This window comes from Trematomus bernacchii, unplaced genomic scaffold (assembly GCF_902827165.1).
Source record: "Trematomus bernacchii unplaced genomic scaffold, fTreBer1.1, whole genome shotgun sequence".
Taxonomy (NCBI): domain Eukaryota; kingdom Metazoa; phylum Chordata; class Actinopteri; order Perciformes; family Nototheniidae; genus Trematomus; species Trematomus bernacchii.
The window spans coordinates 5,300,006-5,324,912 of NW_022987708.1; the positions used below are offsets into that span (position 1 = coordinate 5,300,006).

The following is a 24,907-nucleotide window of genomic DNA, read 5'->3' on the forward strand; positions in this document are numbered from 1 at the left end:
TTTATTACATTTTTTGGACTATTTGTATGTAAAAATGTATGTCTTGTTTTTGAACTGTTGAGGAACCTGTGACCAAAGTTTTTCATTCATTGCATAACTAGACTGTAGTTGTGTATATTACATGACAATCAATCTTTGGATCTTGAATCATTGCTAAAGCTGCAGTCGAACTAGTTAACACTGGTCCGACCTCTATGACAGGTTCAGCAAAGGTCTGAGAGAACTTCTTCCAGCGTAGGAACACCAGGGTCCCTAAGAATGGGCTCTCTGTGGATACTCACATAGACAGTTGACCATTAGCTTGATCGGGACATGTTAGCAACACCAACACACTACCTTATAGGCCAAGGGCAGGAAGTAGATTTAAAGCTTTTTTACAATTGGGGTCCTTTTCTCATAACCCTAACTTTGTATTTGTCACTTCCATTGTGGAGAGCTTGGAATAAAGCCATTGATAACACTATGTATAAAAGTCAATGTGATAGCCATTCATTGGCACACAACCAATGTTTCAGAAACTGTGAAACAAAAGCAGGTTCCAAGGAATACAACATTGCAACACACATGTTAGCTCTCTTAGCTCTATGTGTTCTTGAAAGATAAGCATTAGGCTACCAATCACTATTTGTGAGTAATGGAGACAGGAGGCATGTAAGTAGATCTTTAAGTGAGAGAAACAGTAAACTCAACAACAGATCTCATTCCTTTGGCCAGGGTAAGTTTCCTGCCTCTACTGTATAAGACCTTGGTTCTTTAGTGCCAGTTTGTGACACAACTTAATTATTTTTTTAGTATTTTATTTTATTTTTCTTTCAAACTCATTTTACAACGCATTATCAATGTTACAAACTGGTTAAACATGAACTCATAACAAGAAGAAGCTTCAGCAATAGGACAGGAAATAATAAAAACACTAACATTTATAGGACAGTCCAAACTGAGAATAAATGTGACAAAGTGCATACTTCCCAATACAGTTAGACCATTTTCGAATATTAGAATAAGTAAACTTTTGGTCAGTTTATAATGAAAATCTTGCACAATACCCTAATCTCGACATGTCAAATACAAATTGTTATCAGTCTTTAAACTTAATTCCATTCCTCCTGCTGTATAGACATTCCTGTGTGATTTAATAGGGTCTCTTGCTTCTATATGGAGATACAATTGGAAGACAAATAGGATTTAAGGAAACATACTACCTCTTGTCCCTCTCTGAATACAAAGGGCAGGCCCTGGTGCTATCACAAAGAAAACAGCTTAGCAGCAGTGCATTTGTTTTCCATTCAGAGAGAGAAGCACTTTGTCTTTCCAATCGTTACCTGTCTGTGAATCAGTTGCTCCATTAAGGACAGCCTAAAGAGGGAGGTGCTGTCTCGGGCTAAATTGCAATTAGTCGGCCTGCAAGTGAGGCCGGCACCAGTTAACTTGGGATATTGGAGTGCAAGGGCCCCGTAATCAGGCTTTGGTCATGTAGAACAATGCATAAAATTAAATTGACATTAATGAATAATTGTGTAATGAAAATGGAGGAGTAGAGTTAATTGCATGTTACAGTGAGTGTAATGCCCAGATAACCTTGTGTCTAATGCTTTTCTTAGTCTGACTGCCAAGGCTCTCACCATGGCTCCTCTCGGCGGGAAGTCATTAAAGCCGGGGAGTAGATAATGCCAGTGTGCCGAAACCCAGAGTAGCTACAATCTTGCAAAGACTTTCTTTCACAGGCCCTTTTTTCCTAAGTGGGCTATGCTGAAGTCATTTGTACACAGTCTGAATGAAATTAAAGGTCAGTAGTGCTACGCATCTATGTCTGGATGGGCTTTTAGAGTGGGGCCCACTCACCCACAGGGGCTGTCACACGGTAGAATGAACACCTTAAGATGACTGAGGGCTAGGATATTTGCCACAGTTGAGGAGACTTGAGTGACAGATGCTCTGACTAATTCATAAATGTAACCCATGTTGAACTACACCTTTCATTTAAAAACGGTTCCAACAATTAGATGCTCAGCTCAGAATTTCAGTTTAAGCTGCACTCACATTATCAGACCTGTAGACAATTTTAAAATGCCATTGACTGCTCAGTGACAGACATATTATTAGACGTATTATATAAGGATCCCAATTTAGGGCTCGGGACCCCCTCAGGGGTTGCAAGATGAATCTGTGGTGTGATGATGTGATTAATGGCATAGGAAAAGGGAACAAAGGCATGTTATGCTACACAAAATGTATTTTACTTTACGAGATGTTTTTTTAAATGCACGGGCCTGTAAACTCCTCATAACCTCCAAGGGAGTTTTTTAACAACAACTTTATTGTATGATTTGTCTCAAATGTTGCGGAACACATTTACATTTTTCTTGTTGCACTTTCTTTACATTAATACCCATGAAAGGCCTTATTTTTCCTCATCTCGTAGTCAGTGTTTTTTTTAAGTGTTTGTGGCTTATCTGAAATAAGGTCTGTGGTTAACACAAGCTGAAGAGTTGTACCAATTTGATATAGACATAAAATAGGTCAGTAAATACCCCACTTGTGAATGTCCGAAGCTCCTATGTGTCATAAAAACTAACGATGCTTGCCATGAAGTGACTAAGACCCCATTTATACGGGAACGCAAACGAAATGCAAACGAACCGAATTCGATATCAAAAAAGTCTTCCGTTCACACGGATACGGCTCAATAAACGTGTCCCTTCACATGAGACCGCTCGACCCGCTGGAGACGCTGTAGTACATATGCCGGGCCTGTAAGTGGCGCTGTACTTCCGCCACAAAATACACCAAAAGCAGTGAAGAAGACCCCCGAGCATGGTTGCCTGGTTGCCCTTCTGTTTATTCTCCGCGGTGGATTTAGCAACATATAGTTCATGTAGTTCTCCATGTCCACTTGTTGCTGATGGTTGTGGTAGAGGAGCTGTAGATTTTGCACTAACATCTGTAGCATGGTCAGTAGCAGTATCTACAGTACTGGCCATGCTACAGCAGTGAGCAGCAGAGGTGGGGAGAGGCGGGGCTATGGCTTCATCGTTATCAGGAAAATGATCGTATAGGACGTACACACGGAGCCGTTTGCCCCCCCAGTGCGTTCCGTCCGCAGATCTATCCACCTTGGGACCCGTTATCGTTTTAGGGGTCCGTTTCCGCGGTTCCGTTATGGCCTCGTGTGAACGAACGGGCTATACGAAAGAGAAAAGTAGCGGATACAACCCGTTTCGTTCCCGTGTAAACAGCACCTAAATAAACTACTTAACGTCGTCATGCCGACAAAAGTGAGCCTTTCGCTTAGCGGTGGTGATACGCAACCATGTGACTGTGATGTAGTTTGTTTAAGCAGTACGTTTTATTCGGTTTTTACTGCTGTCGATTGCATTTACGCTTTACGAAATCACAAAGTAGTGTTAATATGTGGAGATATATGTGTTAGCCACAGAGCTTATTTATTGTCTGCAATATACCGTTACCCATTACAGAAATCCCATTGCTTTTAGTGGAGGGATCCTATGCTAACTGCTCTACACAGTAAACTAAATTGAAACATTGATTTCACCTAAGATTTGTACTTAATACCTTAATTATTTCTCGGGAAACAACTACAGTACAAATCGACCGTGAAAAAAGTGTTCCAAAAGTCACTTGTTGGTTGACCCACTTACTCCATTCATTTAGGGGAACAAGTGATTATATTTATTTTTGCTTTATTTTAAGATTTGAGGTGCTGAAAATTGGGAACCACTGCGCAAATTACAAAGCAATACTATATTTCAATACATGTAGGTCACCATTAGAAAGTGCCTCCGTTTGTTTAGCATGAAGTGAAACACAGGCCTAAGGGGCAGCAGTAAGTGTTATAGACTCTCTGTGAGGGCCCATCTGCAGCAGCCTCCCATAGGGAAATCTGTGAAAAGAACAGCAATGTATCAATTTACTAGCTGCTAATTCACCATTGTCTCAGCTCATTAAGCTGAAATGCATCAGTAACATCACATTATTACAGCAACGTGCAATAAATAAAGCTAAGGAAGCAATATTGTAGTCATTTACCTGATCATTTGTGCTAATCACTGATCTGTTTTCGTATTGCTGTTTGCTGTTAATGTACTGAATGACTGAATGCACGTTATCCACTCATCTGATAAGTGGACCCTGAGAGGAATGAAATATATAAAGCAATAACATGGTGTACATTTTTAAAAGGCACATTATTTTTCCCCACTCTACACCAATGCCATGTTATTTAGTATTGAAGGACATTGCAGGGGCAATATATTGTGTGATGTTACAAGGAGGTGACAGTTGTTGGTGATTTCTCCAACGGGGCTTTAATTAATGCAGTGTTGTATCTATACCATTGAATCTTTTTGTCTTTAAAACTATTAGGAATAAGTAAAGCGGTCATATGTTATAATGATGAAATACTGATACTGATGACACTTTTTAAAACAAGTGTAATAACTTTGGTAATCCATTAACTTTTCATCTACTGCTTCAATCATAGCAAAATGTATGTCAATTACTTTGCTTTATGACTACAAACTAGGGTCAACGTTATGTTTAATCTTCAAACCTCAACGCGTTATAAAAAATCAGTGGTGGACCGTCAAGGCCTTTTCTGCTGGCCTAAACACTATCAGAATCACGAACCTTTTAACATAGTTTTTTGTTCACGAACCTTTTAACATAGTTAATGTATTCAATTATTTCCAATAGTCTATTCTCTTAATTTTAAAGCTTTTTTCTGTGTTGCGCCCGGTTGCGCTGCGTCCAGTAATGGTTGTTAATGTTAGAGCTTTTATCCAATCACATTTAAGTCAGAATGTGTTGCTAGGTCAAAGAAATACGCCTTGAGGCCTGCAGAATCAACAATGCGGGCGCTTGTAGCTTAAAACAAATGGCAATGAAACGGTTGCATTGACCAATCAGATTTTGAGTTTGCTACACCAGGGCCATCTAGCAGGCGTACGATGACGTCGGCATTTTCATGTCCTTTGATTGGATTGTCAGCGCTAGCAAACACTAGCGTGTGTAGCGATAGCTAGCGGTAGCTACCGATAGCGACCTGCTGGGAAACAGCATCTGTAGCGACCTTAGCAGCTTTGTCAGTGCTGTTAGTTAAGTGTCTAGAATGTGTCTGACTTAATGCTATTAATTCAGAAATCATGTTATAATAAATTGAAAACCCCTCTGATTTCTCTCACCTGTTCGTAAGAGATTATTGTATTACAACACCAAATGTATTTGTTTTATCACCCCCCAAAATACAATTAAATAGTAGTAGCTATTATACAGTTAATACAATTAAATAATCATGATAAATGAATTGAATTAAAATGATGAATCACAGATTATTATTGTGATAGCGCATTTACATTTTTTATTCAATGGACACCACTCCTAAAAACATTCCCCTTAGCCTAAACTGGACTTTTAGTTATGAGCAAAAAAGTAAATGTTAGCATGCTAACATACTAAACAAAAATTGTGAACATGGCAAACATTACACATGCTAGACATCCGTGTAGCAAACAGATATATAACAGAGATATATATAGCAGATTTGCACATTCGAAGACCTTCACAATCCTTATATGCTCATCAGGTTATTCTCAAACCACATGTATCATGTGGGGAAAACATGCTTTTAATCTTCAACCCTGGTCATTGTCCTGACCATTAGGCAGTTTAAAACAAAGATAAAGTATTATCAATAAGCATGATGTCACTATATTTAATTTCACATACCCATGCTCTTGTATCCACTGTAGATAGATTTACCCTGGACATGTCATCTGGACCTTTTTTTTTTAATAGTTTTTCATTTCACCTGAATATCTGTTACCCAGTGTTGGGAGGGATCAGAAACTGCTGTAGAATTACACAGATTAACATTCAAATGATAGCACACAGATGTACCCTGGCATGATGTAATGCTTTCTGTCTTATCTCAGGCACTCAGGGTACGCCTCGGGCCCCTCGTGGCCCTCACTTCATGTGTTTGGTTTCAATACAAACAAGTCCCATCTTGTTCAGTTGCCTTGTTGCTTTGGTGAAAGAAGCAGGATGACACACTGGAGGAGGTAGACCAATTCATTTAAAGTTACAGTTTACAGTAACACCCCCCCTAACAAGGAGTTTCCCAAAGTGGATCCCTGAACAGTTTCCAGTGGGTTTCCAAACCACTTCCTTGGTAAAGCTGATGCTGGTTAAAAACCATGATATTTCATCCAATATCTTTTTTTTCCCCCTTTATTTTCCAGATCTCTAAACACATGGAGACAATACAGACCTACTGAACAATTGAAAGGCAACAACAGATGGTTATCGATTTATAAAACATATGAATAATGCTAATAAATAAATGAAACAATAAAGAATAAAAGTGGAAGACCAAAATAAGACAATAAACAGAGAGGGTGATCTGTTTGGGTTTGTTCCCGGGAGGCTTTGGGTTTGGTTTAGTAATAATAATAATTTATGTTAATACATACACACATACACACTCTAAAATACACATACATGTTACCCCAGTTACAAGCTTAAAAAAAAATACAATTATATTTTTGTGGCATTAGCTCACCAGCAGCTTGGTAGATCTGAGAATTGTTAAATCTATTTTTGAAATGTAACTTGTGAAGTCTAGATTTTTTCCCTTTCACATTTCCAGTTAGTAGTTTATTTTCTTTGCAATACTTAGGCCCACAAGTAATGGTATTATGATTTGTGTTGAACATGTGTTGATTATATCCACACATGTCTGAGTATGCATACAGACGGAGAGTATTGAATACTACGGTAAAGGAATAGGTATAATATGTTGGTTTGTTTTTTACAAGAATTGTTGTTTTGGTGGTCAAAGCCAGAGTGCATGGAAATAATCCCCAATATTCTTTCAAACATAAATGCATGGATGTCTTGATTTTCTTATCAGGCACCTACACTGAAAAAACTGAACCTTTAATTAAATGCATTATACAGATTTCACATCACTGTATTAGGTTAGTTCAAAGCAATAATATTAAGTTCAATTTAAAAATAAGGTTCGACTTAATATAATTGCTTTTAACTAACCTAATACAGATATGTGAAATATGTTGACAAAATACAAGTCAACGTTTCAGTTTCTTCAGTGTACAGTACAGAATCCAAATGCATTTGAACAGTATCAAATGAAAATAAAGCATCAGTTTATCTCTGTGTAATGTTGCTCCAGGCTTTGCTCTCAATATGAGCAGCTTATTGCTTGAGTTCTGGTTCTGAAATAAACTTACAGTCCTCTGCTTTTCATTGCCTGGAGCCCATTTTTCTAAATGTCTCAACTTCTGCTGATCCACATATATAAATAAATCCAAACTGATCAGGTGGTTAAACTGTTGATGTCAACTTAAAAATGTGATATATATCAAATAAATTAAAAAGCCACGGTTAAAGTCTTCATAAGCTTATAAAAAAACTTTTGGAGCACACTGACGCTCGCGGCTATGCTGGCTTACCTGTGTGAAAGGAGCAATGAATAATTTGATCACATTTTTCATTTCACTCGAGTGCTGAACAAACAGGAATCTGTGATTAACAGTTTTAATTAGGATTCTAACTTGACAAATTCTTACAGCCTCGCAACGTGCCTAAGATGAATAAATCACTGGGCCGGGATCATCAAGCTGCCTCTGAGTGAATGTGCCTCCAGATTACTTTGTGATTCCACCAACTGTGAGTCAGCCAAGGCTGAGTGTGTTTAACTAATCCTCTCCCACCACATGTCAGGTGCAGGAAGTTTATGTCCGCTCAGTGAGCCCACTGCCCCGCTCAGGTATCGGACCCCCAGCGCTCAGCTGTGTTTCTTCTGTGACTCTTAAAAGCTGCATGCCAGAACTGATTGTAGCCGGTGTTGGTCGGCCTCACAGCGTGGCACACCTGGGTTATGAAAACATTGTGGAAATCATTTTGCCTTGGCAATTGAACTTCCCTTTTTTTTTTTACAAATATATGTTGTTTTAATTAGCTATTGTTGTGACTTGCTGTGACAATGGCTTAAATAACCTAACATGTTTGTGGATGTGACTACAAATCCTTTAATACACAAGAGCAAAAATGATTAATTTACTCTTAGAAACACTTTAAACCAAAACGTTGTTGGTTACCTGTTTTGAACCATTAGAGCCAATAGAATCGAGGGGAAGTTCCTAAATCCATCTAAACATTACCATTGGTGAATGAGAGGATGCGCAGCCAGCATGCCCAAAACCGGAAGCTCTCATACACTCTCGTAGAGCTCATAGAAGCTATATGAAAACTACTCTTATTGACATAAATGTTATGATGGATAAGTAATCATTTCAAAGTGACACAGGGACATTGGATTAACCTTCAGCAGCATTTATATGCGTTTTAATGCCATAGAACACAACTTTTGATCAGAAAACAGCAAAGGTAAGACGTATTTGCCATTTTGGCTACGTAAAGTGAAGTTGTGTGTTGTCTTTGCTGGCTTTCGCTGCCGCGAGTCTTGGTCGCTCAGTGATGATACTTATACCATTGGAATCTGTGGAATCCCAGCTTTCATATGATATCTTGTTTTTGCAGATCCGATGAAGTATAAGTATATATATTTTTCTACCGTGAGATATGTTCCAATGGAGGTTTCTCCCATTTTCCCCTTTAACACTAGAATCGCCATTGGGTCAATTTGACCCACAGCAGTTTTTTTATTGTATGTAACTTTTTTTCAATAAAATATTAAAGTCTCCCAGTCCGTGACTTTTCCTGAAAGTGTGTTATGTAGCACCCTCTGTTGTTAACAATTGTCAATATGAAGTCAGATTGAAGAAATCGCCAAAGAAATTGCCATTTATACCTATTTCTGCCAGCGGGTCATATTGACCCCACCCCTTTTCGCGCTATTGATTTTGCGCGTAAACATAAACATGACGTGTTGCTATAGCAACGCCTTTTGTCTACTGCGGTTCCTTATAGATTGAGAGATAGATTGAGAGAGAGATAGATATATATTGATAGATAGTTATAGATAGAGAGAGAGAGAGAGATATTGAAGCCAACTCCATCGATCAAGCCAGTGTGGCTGAAACTTTCTCTCCCTCTTCTTCTCATACTCCCTGTCACTCTCCTTTAACTCCTCCGGTGACTTTCTTTTATTTGAAGATTGTTTTTTGCCCGGCGCTTGGCCAGTTACCGGTGGTTTTAAAAACATTTTGGCGAATGGTTAGGTGGCGCGACAGTCTGTAGTGAAGGAGCGCGCTTCCGCTCACGGGAGACTGCTCGCGCTGCGCTTCGCAGCAAACAGCTGTTTGCTTTTCACCCAACAACGACAACCGCCTCACGAAACGCTATGTTGTAGCGTTAATAAACGAAACAATTTAACAAAATTGCTTGTCAAAATACCAATACCACAGGACAATTTTTTTTTTTAAAGCAATATTTTTAGTGGCCCGAGCGGGCAAGTTCAAAGTACGTTATGCATTTATAATGTCGAGCCCTGTATATCATATGAAAAGCTGAGAGGCCACAGATTCTATTGGTATACGTTTCATCCCTGTGCGATCAAAACTCACTGTTCAATAAAAGAACATTTTACCTTGAAAATCAATGCATTCTAATAGCGGGTCAATTTGACCCAGGTGGCGGTTTTAGGTATACAAAAACCTCTGGCGGTTCTAGTGTTAAACAGTGGGTTTTCTCCAGAAGTTTTTCCTTGTACGATGTGAGGGTCTAAGGACAGAGGGTGTCATATTGTCATACTGATATTCTGTACAAACTGTGAAGTCCACTGAGACAAATGTAACATTTGTGATATTGGGCTGTATAAATAAACATTGATTGATTGATTATGTGCTAAGCGCGTTAGCACTATTTTGCTTAGTGCTAATTCAGAGGCTCGGCGTTACACTTGTGTTTTGTTTCGGTAAAAATGGTTCATATCGTCAGGTAGCTGAGTTTCTTCCCGTTAAGTGGGTATGACACATTCATAGTTTGTTAAATGTTAAGAAGCCCTCAGACGCTGTTTCTTGCAAGATGTTTGCGTGAGCCCCCGCCCCCGGGAGCTCTTGCTCTGTTAGCATTTTTGGTCTCTGCTGGGACATGTCTCCCTGCTTTAATGTTCAAAAAGCTCTTTATTTTTCTCCTACTGCCTGTGCTGCAGCAACTCTTTTCACCCTCTGTCTGAAACCAGAGCCCAGTCTGCTCTGATTGGTTAGCTGGCGGCGGTTGTGATTGGTGCACCTCTTACAGATTGTTAAGGTTCGGCAAAAGGTAGGACCCAAATGCAGATTAAAAGGGAAGCGGGTTTCAAAACAAAAGTGAGCTTTAATAAAAAAGCTGATGAACGTAAATAACATGGCATGAAACATATAGGTAACACGAGGAAGATACAATACCAAAAACGATCGTGACCAACATGGAGGGAGACAGGAAAAACAATGAACCGACAAGGCACACAGGGGAAGACAAGACTAAATACAGAGAGGGGTAATCACAGGACGAGACACAGCTGGGCAGGGGAGGCAGAAACACAAGGGCAACAGGTGAATTAGACAATCAGACACAGGAGGAAAAACACAGGAAGGAAAACAAGAGACAGGGAGAACAGGACAGCAAAACAAAACCCATTACCAGACAGACAAAACTAAAACCGTGACATAACACCAATATCGTGACACAGATGTCCCGCCCCTTATTCCTATCACGTACAATGTGTTGGAGCGATACTTAATAGAGGCTCGAGTGTTACATAGTGATGTCACTATGTTCTGGAAGTAAACAACGGAGTCCAATGGAGGCGTTTCAGGCAGTGGGGGGGGGGGACAAAGGGATTTTACTCTTTGCAGACCACTTACATGCACAAAAACCTATAGAACACACTACAAGAGAGGGAAAACCCCAAAAAGCATGTTGAATCTAGGTTATGGTTTTTAACTAGTTAAATGTGGAAACCCTTTGTGCTTATACTTATAACGTCTTAGATGGTCCATTAAGTACTTTATTTCTACATTTTTCCTTTAATCACAGGTTCTTGCATCAAATTTAAATGTAGGCTATAGCTACTAAAAGTACTGCACTGTAAGTTTTTTAATAGCAGTTTAGTGAGAGTTCAGAATGGAGATATAACCATCTCTCAACCCCCGTGACCCGCCCTAATGCCGGATTTAAACATCAGAAATGTGCACTGGGGTCTGAAATTCCATTGTGAAATGTTAGATTTAAACCTTGATGATATGCATCGTAACTATTGTAATCAGACATCCCAAGCTTCGCCTCCATTATTAATTGTCCAAAGCGTAATGATTTATTGTAGTCCTGGAGAATGATTATTCATTTTCTGGTTGATTATACCTGTGGGCGGTAACAACACTGTTCTGCATATAAGCATCTGCTAAATGAAAAAGTATTCTTCACATGAAAAGATGTCCTTGGAAACAGCTCATTTTTACTTTAATCAAACATATGTAAAAGTGCTGTTGATTAAGGAATGTGGCAAGCATTCAGAGGGAAAAAATGAAATGATCATTATCTGATTATATTTATTGTTCAGACTTGTGAGAAGACTTTTCCTGAGCAGGCACTTAGGTCCAAGTCACTGTTGTTCTTTTCAATCATTTGCACGCTGTAACTTGGACGCACTTCAGTGCTGCAGCCTGCGCTGCACCTGCACTGCAACAGAACGTGCAGCCGAGGCCTTAACTGCTGTGACACTGCTGGTTTACATTCCAGGGGAACGGCGGAGAGTGACAGGAGTGTGTGTACAACACACACTTCCCTCAGCCAGGCAGGTCTGGGTCCGCCTGAGCCGCAAACAGCAGGCCAAGTTCAAACTTCACTTACGGGATCTCAACACTTGGAGGAATGCACAGGTGCAGACACTCAGCAGCAGACAATCCAGCTAACACTTGATCAATCTGACACTCTGCAGGGCCCATGCCAATGACTGGCTCCTGTGGGAGTGGGCCTCCTGCAACAAAAGAAAGAAGTCCATTGAGCTGCTTTTTACCCTGCACTGACAAAACTGAAACTTTGACTTTAATTAAATGTACTACGTCAACAGATTTTACATAACTGTATTGGGTTGGTTGAAGGCAATTATATTACGTTTAGATACAAACATATTCGGTTCAACTTAATATTATTGCTTTCTACTAACCTAATACATTTATGTGAAATCTGTTGACATAATACATTTAATTATAGTCAACGTTTCAGTTTTTTCAGTGTGCCTCCGGTCAATGCAATAACCACGTTTAAAAATAAAAATCCTCTTTACTTTCCTGCTCATTGACAGCATTACAGCTGATGGTTGTGTAATAACACTTTTACCCTGATGAGCTTGGCATCGGTATCCAGTGGCATATTAATCTACCCATGTCCAATTAATCAATGCTGGATCGCATGCTGCTGCTCTCATAGTTACTGATGTAAGCTGACATGTGGTACCTGGGATCTCTTCCTATAGATTAGGAAGCATTGCATATATTTATACAGTATATAAGCAAATGCATGTTTTAATATTCTTCATTAATCAGTCAGGAGAGAACTTCTGAAGAGCTCTATTTGCAGCTTCATTGATCACAAGAGATATCACTGTCCCTCAAACCAAATTTCCCAGGACTTTCATTAACCAAATTAGATTAAATATCCAATTAAATTGCTCCACTCATAAAATTAGAAAGGAAGGACATGATGTAGTGTTTTAATGATACTGATTCGGGATTTTGCTTAACATCACAGCAGGCTCACCCCAAATTAGACAGTTTGTCTGGAATAGTTCCTCAGACACAGTCCACTCTGGCCACTCAGAAGGAGAGACCGATTCATTAACAGACCTTTGCAACCAATGAAGACAGGTGGCAATAATCCTGACAAGAGACAGATCTGAAGCCTCTCATACAAAACCAATTTCAACCGCACTCCATTTTTCAAAAGCTCATCAGGGTGAAGAAGGAGAGAGTTGAACCCGCGTGGCTGCGGAATTTGTTTCTCTCTGATTGCCTTGTCAGGGTATCTTATCCGATGGCAGATGACCAAAACCCCACCCTTCACAGACCGACTCCCTTTCTCTCCCCCTGACACACAGACTGCTCACACAATGCGTCCTGTGTCTTTCCCACTCGTCCTCTCACACTGTCTTACACTCACCAACAGAGACGCACTCAGCCAATAAGGTTTCAGCCAAGTTCCAGTCGAAGCGCTTGTCAAGCTTTCCATTCTCGCACTGCACAAATGCAGTTTACAAGGATAACAGATAGATAACAGGGCCAGATGTACCACTCGGAATTCCTATTCATATTTGAAAGAGACAGAGGTTGACAAAAGCGGGCTGCTCATTCCTACTCAGCAGCTTTCAATTTTACAGGCTGAAATGACAACTGTCACAGCTAATGTTAGCTCTGAGGTGTGTGAAGACACCGTCTATTCTAGGCGAGCACCCTGTAAAGGAGTATAAGATGTGCTAATGATATGCTAACTCTTGGCCTTGGAAGTGACACTGGTTTGGGTTACTACTGTGGGTTGGAAACCTGTTAGCCGGACATGCTAACGTTAGCACCCTACATGAGAGCTCATAAACACACTGTTTCATCCACTCCCTATACTTTTACTTTAGTGTTTGAGTTTGGAAAAGGCTACAATTAGACACTCAACTGTTGCACACCACTGCAACATTTGGACACATCCAAGGACTTGCTGAGAGTCAATTTCATTAAACTATGACTTTTTTTCCTTAATGATGAAGACGAGAAGACTGCACCTACTTCATTAAAGCGTAACTGTGTCTATACTGTAGTAAAAGAAAATTAATTATTATATATTATTTTTGTTCATCATGATCATGATCATATCATGACTGCAGCACCTACAAACAATGAGAAGTACTTAAATACATACTTACTTACTTACTTGTGTATACTTACATAATTACTCACTTTCTCACTTACTTGCATACTTACTTAATGACTTTCGTACTTTCATACTTGCATACTTACATACTTACTTATTTACTTACTTACATACAGTACTAGCGTACTCTAATACTTACCCACTTACTGACTTACTCACATTCTCGCGTACTTACATACTTATTTACAAGGGCTAAAACGTCAGCCACAGCTACTAAAATAGCCAGGATGAAGAATAATTTACAGCTAATCTAACACTCATGATAAATGACTATGACTGATGAATCTAGATTTGGTGGAGGGGTTATTTCTCATTCACTGCATTGTTTTGTTAGTCTTAATCACCAAAGTTCTACCACAAAAACTTTGCAGTTGTCTCAAAAAACTTGTTAATTAAAAGTGAACAGGAAAACTAAATTGCTTCTATAGAGGCATTGATTCTGATTATTTATCTTGCTTATTGTCTTCAGTACAATGAGCTTATTTATGTGAACTGAATAGACCCCACTTGGTTTCGAGCGTTACAATCAGCAGCACATTAAATGAATGCTGCTATGCATTGGCAATTAGTACATAATAATGTGCTGCACTTGCATTAATGGGATTGAACATGTCTGCTGTAGGGATATGCATATGGAAATTCCTTCCTTTGCCTTCCACCACTACAGCTAACCCTCCTCAGGAGAGCTCAGTGGTCGATGATAGGATCCACCCTGACTGTCCAAACACACTCCCCCAGGAACATTAACTTCAAGCAGTCCCACGAAGAGTCGAAAGAGAGAAAGCCCACTGAGCATGAAGAGCAGGGAGTGGAAACCACCCTTTGAAAAATAAGTCTCTTTTTTTAAAAGGAGAAAGTATAATGGCAAATTAATTTCCCAGAGATTAATGTACAAGGTACATATTTTAGTGTGATTTACCTTCTAAAAAGTCAGAGGATGGACTCACTCCCCCTGCCTTGCTCTCTAATGCCCCTTTCACACCAACGCAACTCCGGTTCAAGCTCCGTGCTAGAGCTTTTCTGGTTCAGAACCGGTTCTTCGGTTTAGCGCCGGCTCTTTTCACACCGCTCAGAGCCCGACTGGTGCTGCCGCTGCTGCGTCATGACGTCACAGTTTACGTCGCTGAGTTTCTCCCCAACGCCGGAGCTCACCTCACAACAACGGGCCGGGGACTGCGTTGCTTTTAATCATACGAAGCCAGATTAAATTAAATAACGACTTCTCCAACCTTGTACTTTTCTCCAGAGTGCCGTGGTTCATTGTTTATTAATGTGTTTCAGCGGCATTTACCGACCGCTGCAGTGCTGGCCGGCTGCTCTTCAACGGGAGTGTATTCTCCCGTTAGCTCCGGGTTAGCTCACACGGCTCTAAAGTATTCACTGTCTGACTGTCACACAAGCAGCTGATACATATCCCCAGTTCCCCTTAAGTGAATGTGTGTCAGTCTGAATTGACGCTGTTTGGTGTCAGTCTGAATTGACGCTGTTTGGCATCACAACGCTGTTATGAAAGTTTCTCTGGTATAACATGGGTGATGTTAGCATAGCAACCGAAGCTAAACTGACTACTTGCTAAGCAGTTTTCTACAGGCACTTTTTACCGACGTATTTTTCATTATGATTCTACTTGTGATAGTCGGACATGACAACCTGTGCAGCCCATGTATTGATTCCATCCGATAGCTGCTATAATAACAAACAAAACGTCTGCCTGCTCTCCACAATGATCAATAACAGCGAACGGATGGTCAAAGTAAACAGAATCACACGAAGCCTGGTTAGTGTTGCCTGACTTTATAAAGTGTGTTTTTTTTAACAAGTGTGTGGTTGCGTTCTAGTCACTTTGCTCAGCACTACTGCTTGTTACAACTTGTATTTTGCCGTACTCGCCTTAAATGTTAGCTCAGGTTAATCTCGCCCCCCTCCGACGTAAGCGTGACGTATGCGGTTCTTGCTTCTAGACGGACAACTTTTTGGTGCTCGAAACGAACCGGATTCCGGAGCTATGACGCTGCTCCGCTGCGGTGTGAACAGGAAAACCCGGTGCTTTTCAAGCACCAGCACCGAACCGGCCCTGAAACACCGTTGGTGTGAAAGGGGTAACAGTGTGTGCTGAAACAGCTGAGATGCATAAGGAGTCTAATGAGAGCAGAGATTCCAGGCCGCCTGATGGCTCTCATCAATCACCTTTCTCCTTTGGAGGTGTGATGCCGGCCGGGGGGAGGGGCCACGGAGGGTCGGGGGGAGGGAAGGCATCAGGTTTTTAATCTCAATAAGTTAATGGACTTTCTAGTCTGGTTTTGCTAAGTAGAACTTCATCCCTGTTGTTCGCAAACAAGCAGCAGCACACGGGAGACTGTCTCTGGAGCGGCTTGGCATTTCTACATTACACACTTAATTTGTGTTGCAACCGAAATTAGCAGATCTAACTAAAGTTTGTCGATACGCTGATAACTGCCTGCTGAAGGTTACTAAGTACTGAGTTTAGGAAAAACAAATGCAGATCTCTAATGGAGCAGGTATACATGGTGCAGTTCCTTGGTAAATATTGTATTGCTAATGATGCTGCACGTAGCCGAAGGCATATATAGTAATCGTCCCAAAGTCCTAAACCACACAGGACACATTATATGGTCGATTATATCCTCAAGCATGAAACATGCACAGATGTGATATTGTTTGGAAATCTGAAGGTGGAATAAACCAAGTCCTCCATGAACAATAGATGTCTATAATCGTAGCTAAGCAACAGTAACTGGCCAGCTAAGCTTGATGGTCATTTTATCGTATTTCCAAAACAAAAAAATACAAAGGCAGAATCATGAATGATGGATTCAAAAATGTATTGAATGGTCAAACACATCATCGTACCTAAACAACAGAATAGAGCGTTAGCCAATGACTACCAAGAGTAGCCATGAGCATTGTGAAACTGTTGCTCATAAAGAGTTAGCATTAGCTATCTAGCTAGCTATAGATGTAGGTTAGGATGGAAGAGTGAAGGCTACTTGTTAAAAATGAGATGCCTGCTTTTGTCTTCCTTTTTTTTAACAATGTTTTCAAAAACAACTTTCAAAAATGACTATTGACGCCGATAACGCAAAGAACTGCAGTTCAGGATTACAAAGTGTGGCATAGCATCAGTAACAAAGCAGTATGAAAGTTAAAGTGATTAATTTGTATATATGACTATGGTATGACATATCATTCTGCAGCAGTTTGTTCCACCTCAAGCATTACATCTGAGAAGACTACAATGTGTATGTTATTCCTGATTAATAACATATCATAAATAAAATGGCAGGTCAAACAGGTGTGACCATGACTTTACAGTATAAAGATCATATTGTATGTGTGCCTTTGCTACCTTTTCTGTACCAGTGTGATATTTCTGGTACACCTTGGTTAATTAATTATCCCCATGCTGGACAATGTGTTCTGAAGGGAGCGGGGGTAATGTGGAAAATATGCAGAAAATGTATTTGGGTTGACTGTCCGGCTATTAATAATGATTGTGTTTGGATAAATAGTGCCCTACTTTCACAATCTGTGGATCTAAATATTCCCAATAGGATTCTTCCCTCCTGTATTGATTGATTGGTTTAGTGTTTAAAGGTCATAGTCATAAAACATCAGCATGTAATTAACACAGCGTGATTTTTAACCAGCGGTTAATGCATTGCGTGCTCACTTTTTAAGTTTTAGCTTCTCAGTCTAGTGTTTGGATTTGAATTGAAGATAAGTGCAGAGGAAATGTAATTTGGTGTTCTTCACAAAGAAGGAGCAGGTGAGGCTGCAGGGCCTGTGATACATATCCTCATGTAGTGAGTCTTTAATCATGGTTTCCTTCAAAGAATAGATGGACTATTGTGTCTCCCCTTCCTCTTAACTAATGGCCTCCAAAACACTAAACCCCTACTTACATTCCATGCAGAGTCACGTGGAGACAAGACAGATGCGGGTCTGCGTCCTTATGGTTACCTCAGCTCCTAATGTGGCAGAGGGAATACAATGAACATTCTGAGATGCTTTTATATTTCATATTGGCTTGGCCTTGATATGAGTAAATGCTGAGATCCTACTGATGGATTTGACGCTAACAGCTTCCTTTCAATATGCCTTTTACGTATTGTCACCAAAATGTGAACTGACCACCACATTTAGTTCCACCCTTAATTGCTTGTGTAATCAGGTTCCATATCTAAATAACAAAAGAAAGCCTTCACATTTGCTCTGTTGTTGGACTGGGAGTTGAGTCTATTCATCATTTCTCTAAGATTGAAACCATGTGTTTTGGTTTGTGAAGACATTTATCTGAATGTCTCGGCTTTCTTTGGCTAAAAGGATGGAATCCTATTTTTCCCTCTTCCTCTCTAATAGCCTGTGCACTGAAGGAACTGTTGTGCATTATGAAACCAAATGCAGGAAGATGTATACATTCCTAATTAGCTTTTGATGATGATTAATTACATAATTAATTTGATATAAATCTAATTTAATATTGGTATAATTTATTTAAATAATAATTGCAATGTTCCAAATGAATTTTAAAATGTTTTCTCATTCAATGATCTTAATGTGAACCTGATCCACCGTTTTGGCTTGTCTTGTTTAAAATCAGCCTGACTGCTTAAACTGGTTTGTTTTAAAGCAGATTGCTTTGAAAGATCACTACCCTCACTCACTTGGCAATGGCTCAAACCCAATTGATCCAGGAGAGGAACAAGATGGAATGTGAAATTAACACAGGGTTTACAAATTCCTTGACTGTAATATTTATCTGAAAATCCTTACTTTCCATTGTTAAGGACAGTTTATATTCCACAAACACAAAAACGGGGTTTGGTTTTCATTTGGCTGCAGCACTGTTCCACCTTGAGAAGGAAAAATCACCAGAAAGAATCCGATATGAGAGAAAACCACAACCCCGGTAATTTAATCAGAGTGACTAAAATCAAAGGAGGCAAAAGTTCAGGATCTGAATGCAATGTAATGTATCAGTTCCTAAGAACCTACTGACATAGCTCACTTGTGGAGGAGCAAGCCTAGACAGAGGGCTGAGTAATGAAGATGGATGCATTCTGTTATCAGGCAGCCACTTACTGGGCCTGATGTAACCTTAAACATTGAGGATAGCTCAGTTGCACAAAGAATCTAATTAATGAATAGCCGCCATGAAAGAGGACAAGGCAAGTGTGCATTTGCAGATGAATTCCAGACACTAATCAAACACTGTTCAAGTGCTTTGCTTGGTTTGTCTCCAGAGCAAGGCAATATTTGGCCAGGACTTAAAGCAATGTTTGCACACTGGCTTGATGACTGCATGCATGCTTCAGTGTGTTTTATGTGTGTGTGTGTCTGATTCTTTTTATTTAGTTTTCTTGTTTGTTTTATTTGTGTGAAAGTGCTTTATACAGTTTTAAAGTGCCAAGCCAGTGGTAATAAACCACTACATATACAGATCATGTGTAATGTTGTATTATTAAGTTGATTGTTTACCCTCCATCATTGGTAAACTCTACAGTTAATAGGACTTATATAAGGGGGAAATGTCTACTATTTGCTCATTATGGCTATAGCTCGGTATATATTGATTGTTTTTAGCTGGAAACCCACTACACAATTTAAAAGCTAATGGCTACTAAATTAGTTTGTGTCACCATGTGTCTTGTAATGGTAGTGTTTAAGGGTGCAAAACCCTGGCCTTGGACAAATTATTTAATGACTAGATCTGGATGCGATCCAAGTGATCCATTCTTCACTTGTTAAGAACACAACTCTAAGCAAAGTGTGCACTTGTGTAATCCATCAAGGTTAGACATAATTAGGACCCATTATTTCGCTAAAGTTTTTTTTTTAAATAGTCAACATAACCTGGTTCCAGATCTGTGCATGGCTTTACATTTAAATAACCAGATAATTTTAATGTAATCATTTCTATGAACAGATATCTGCATATGAATGCAACATATGTAGACAATGGTATGGAGGATTTTGCTATTGGAAGCCTCCTGGTTTCATGTGTCGCCTAGTAGGATTCACCAATGTCGTTTGAGCCGACTTTGGTTGCATGCTGGTAAACTGTTTGTGTTGAGAGCAAAACACAGGAAACACATTGACCAAATGCAGGCTGGGAAACCATTGGCTATCTTCTGGCACAGAGATGTGTATATGACTTGAGATTGGACTGTTAATACCAGCACTCTGAAGAGGAAGTCTTGGGGTTGCTTGCTACACTGGAACCCGAATAATATTAGTTGTTACACCCTGAGACTAAATAGTCATCAAACCAACAGCTGATGGGTTGATGAAGTCAAACAAAATGGTTATTCAGTGTGATTAATAGGCCATGCAAGCACCTTATGACACTGTGCTAGGACATAGCTGTGATTTAAATAAATGCTAATGTAAGGATGCTAACATGCTAAAAATGGCAATGCTACAAATGCTTGGCAGTCGATGCCTTATATGGTTAGCACCTGAGTGTAGCATGTTTAGCAATAAAGTTTGGGACGATGGGAATGCCATGGTATTTGGTCAGAAACCAAAGTATTGAAATGATGCAAAGGTCAGATAAGAACCAATAACATTTAGAGCGGATCTAAAACATGTTGCGGACACACAACACGTTATTTTTCCTTTTCGTTAGCATTTTTAATGGGGCATTGAAATCTAAAACTGCAACCTTTTGATGAATGTGTTTATTTTTCTAGTGAAACAACAGTGTGAATTCCTGACACTTACAGTACTTCCTGCTCTCTGTTGTCCAGTACCAGGTCCAGAGGAGGTCTCCATGGCGCTCTGTGAGCTCCCAGGGGCAGACGTGGCTGGTGCTGCTCAGTGCTCTCGTGTTGCTGTTTCTGGTTCCTTACGCTGTTTACTGCCTGATGACCGCCTTCACCAACCCTCCTCCTTCCATCACCTTTAAAGTGGCAGCAGCCTCCTTTGGTCTGCTGACAGAGATCCTGATCCTCAAGTGAGTACTTTCCTTTTAGTATTAACTCTCAAATCTGTACTTAAAGTGCCCTTGGTCTGAACTTCTTCTCACATGGCAAACACAGTCAGAACATCATCTATTAAAATCATGACGACGTCTCCCATCTCTGTTTTTTTTTTGTCCTAGCTGTGTGCTCTTCAGCAAAATAAATCTTTGAGCAACATTTCATCTTTATGTAATCTTCAAAACAAGTAGCGGTGAGTGTCGGTTTCATCCAAATAATCATCTCTGAAAACTTGCTGTTCTCCGACCCCCAACACCCCCCCACCTCTCTTGTTTTTTCTCTTGTGCTTCTTTCCCATTTCGATATTGCTAATTGGAATGATGCCTGCGGTATTGTAAACCATTAGTAAATGAACAGTCTGTTTTTATCAACATCTAGCTTGTAAATAATGCATTAGATTCCTGGCATAAACAATATCTACTCTGTGATTAGAAAGCAACATATGGCGGATACTGTAATCAGATTACAAATGCAGGTTATATAATCTATAATTGCTTAAAAGCAGTACCCAAATCAGGCTGAAGAATACAGGATTACGTGAAAATAGAGAAATAATAGTCCTAATGGTAAAATATTGTGACATATTGACTGTCCCTCATCAACTGATGCTGGGATTTAGACAAGCCCCGCTTAATAACATTCATTGTGAAATATAATGGGAGTAGTCAAAGTGATGTAACCTTCCATTCACCCTAAACAGCGTTTTGTGCCAGTAGCAAAATTAAAACTTTGTGTTCCTCTAGTATTCGTCTTAACTAAAATAGAGAGGCTGTTTGTAATTAACTCAACAAGGCTCGTAACTTTTTTCCCCTATTAAGCGCCTTTGCAAGGAATGCGGCTAGTGAACTGGTAATTAATAAATATGGTTGCACTGCTAATGTGCTTCTGCATCATTATGTTGTTGCAGCCCTTATCCACGCTAGTAATGAGCTGTAATTTTATGACAGGAAATTGGTTTGTTTACAACACATTCAGCGGCTTCAGACGAGATACATTCTTGGCAGATCTGGGCTGCAGGTAAGTGCTCATTGTTTGAGTTTAAAGAGGTTCAAATACGTTGTCATGCTAACAGTTATACCGTTAAAATACTAACACTTTGTTAATGAGCATGAATCATTCAAAAATAACTTGTTGTTCAGGCTTTTTTGAAGCTTCAAAGCCTGAACAAATCTAAAACGTTTGCAGTAAACCCATAATCCAAACTGTATGTAATATCATTATATATAATGGTGGAACAAGTATGTTGATATGTAGCAAACGTAACAATACCACTGTGTCAAAGTACTCTCATACAAGTCAAAGTTTGTCATTCAAAATCCTACATAATTAACGTGAAATTGTCAAAAAAACACCATTAAATTAAATTGGCTGACTTCCTGTTGGGTTTGCTGACTCGCTCTAATTTGTTTTGTTTGCTTTGTTGTCTCTATGTTTGACATTTAACCACTAAATTCATCCATGTAGGACATTTGCAAAGATAGGTTCTATGTAGTACTGTTAAGTCATTTTGCAAAACCCTGTGCTGCAAACCCTTTTTTACATACATGTTCACCAGCTTTGAATTTAATGAAAAAAATAGTTTTTTTTTTAAAGATGATTTTCAAATGTCCAATTCATTAATAATATTAATACTAAAATAATAAAATGAAAAATAATAATAATACAATGGGCAAAATAATATATAGAACATGTACAGTATGTGTTTATTATTATTAATGTGTCACTACTTGTAATACACCTGGGTATCTTAATAAAAAAGAATACCTCATAATAAAGAGCTGATTTACTTTTTATTAATATTGTATATCTTCAAAGTAACTTGTTTAGTTCAATTAAGGATTACATATCAATTAAACCTGTGTTAGAATAATGACCTAAAAGCAGGTCAGGTTCAGTTCCAGCTTGTCTCCTGTCCATGTCTCAGTCTGCTCCTCACACTGGAGGTGTCCCACTGCAGGAACAGGTTTCTGTTCACTCATGCACGTTATCACTGGTGTGATTGGGAGGGTGGTGGGTGCCCTTGTTAGGATGGGTGGGCCTCACAGACCCGTGCCCCATGGTGCTTGTGCTGCCTGGGATGTGCCAGCCTCCTGCTGCCCGCTGTCAGCCTGCATCTCAGTCACTGTTCCCCCCGAGGGTGGAGGTCCCTGTGAGGCCCGACCCCCTCATCTCTCACCCACCACACGGCCTGGTTTCTAAGAGAAAGAATGAGACGAAGATAAACACGTCAGAAAAACCTTTTATTGTGTTGAATCCATATTCTGTACTCACGTGTTCATTAATAATCACTCTTGATTAAATGGTCACATGCTATAATGGCAATGTATTGGAAAGAGGGCTAAAGCCTTTTGCTGCCATCCAGTAAGTAAAGTAAATGAGCCTCTGTTTCTTACCTGTTGTCAGTTGCCATGGCTACATCACTTCAGATGCAGGTTTTAAGCAATTACATTGTCAGTTCTGAGGAAATATGACCGTTTAGAATTTATTTTTTTACCATAATAAAAGGTTATGGTCATTTGGCTAATAGTTGTAATTATTTCTCTTTTGTTTGTTAAAACCAATATTCTAGATTGTTCTTGGTGTGAATAAGTTCCATAAGAATAACAAAAGCTAAATAAATTGATCCTACTTCTAAAAAGTTGTTCCTCCATCACCATGACCTAGCACTGCAGTTTGTTTTTGCGATTCAGTCATCATCCTGCTCCATAAGAAACTCACAAAAGAACCAAAGCTGAAAATAGTCCCCAAATAACACACTTTTTCCTAGTTTAAGTAACGTGTGCAAAAAACGACAGTGCCCAGCTATTTACTAAAATTACTGAGCCTTTTTTTCAAATGAAACTATTAAATTGTGGCCCATAATTAACAATTGACATTGTGCGTAGTAACTAATGGGCTTCATGGCTATTTCAGAGATATTTCATATTTCAACAGAGGCAGAAAAAGAAAAAAACTTGGCAGTGCTGGGTTAAAGTGCTGCAAGCTAAAATGAATGTAAAAGGAAACCCAGTGAAGTGTACATTATTTGTTCTTCACAGTGTTGTTAATTTTGTCAGCTGTTTTATAAATTAGTTTTAGCCTTGAGTCCAATGTCCTTCTTAATTGTTATCCTACTTAGTCAATATTACTGCATGATGATATAGTCATAGATAGAAAATAAGGTACCACTTTACAATAAGACTACCCTTATAAAGGATTCATAAAGGGTTTATAATTAGGTTATGAATTAGGTTGTAAACACTTTATTAATCATTAAGAACCATTTATAAACCAGTTCTAACATAGTTTTCATACATCAACACAGGCTCACTATTTGGCAAGATGACTAAGCCTTATATTGGCTACTCAGCGAGAATCAACTCAGTGAACAACAGATACCAAGGATGCTGGCTGATGAAGAAGATGAAGTAAGCTAAGTAGCCAATATAAGGCTTAGCAGTACAGATAAATGTGGGCTCACTATTTGGCAAGCAACCGGTCACAGTTGCCCTGTTTATCTCATGTCTTATAAAAGCTTATTAATGATTTATAAAGTGTTCACAACCTAATTAATAAATGAATTACAAACTATTCATAAACCCTTTATAAGGGTAGTCTTATTGTAAAGTGGTACCGAAAAGAATTACATCTGTGCCATCTTGTTCTTGAGGATTACATTCATAGATTTAATTAAAAAAAATGAACAACAACTTATTTTGTGTGAATCCTTCATATTTCTATCCACTGCAATGTGGCTTCCTGTTTGAACCTTTAAAATAATCGTTATTTTTTCACCCTCGGTTTGCAGCTTTGTTATTGGACACATTCACAAAGTCACATGACATTTGTCAGGCTTGAACTGCCTTTCAGTTTGCTGTCACACAGTCTGCGCCCTCTCCTTCCTGTATGTCAGGGCGAGCGCTGAGACGCTGCCTGACCACGCAGCTCTGCACTGTGAATTTTTATATGCCATGCCTGGAGGTTAGAAACTCTCATTATGCCGTGTTAGATTTATTAAAATAGAT

General features: G+C 39.3%; 1 protein-coding gene across 2 annotated transcripts in view; it reads left to right on the forward strand.

The window, feature by feature from the left end:
• The window catches only part of LOC117490973, a 95,773-nt gene that overhangs the window by 63,028 nt on the left and 7,838 nt on the right, over positions 1-24,907 (forward strand). For both annotated transcript variants that reach the window (XM_034140773.1, XM_034140772.1), the window contains one exon: positions 20,673-20,878. In XM_034140773.1, coding sequence (XP_033996664.1) covers positions 20,673-20,878 — 206 coding nt within the window. The remainder of the gene's footprint in view (positions 1-20,672; positions 20,879-24,907) is intronic.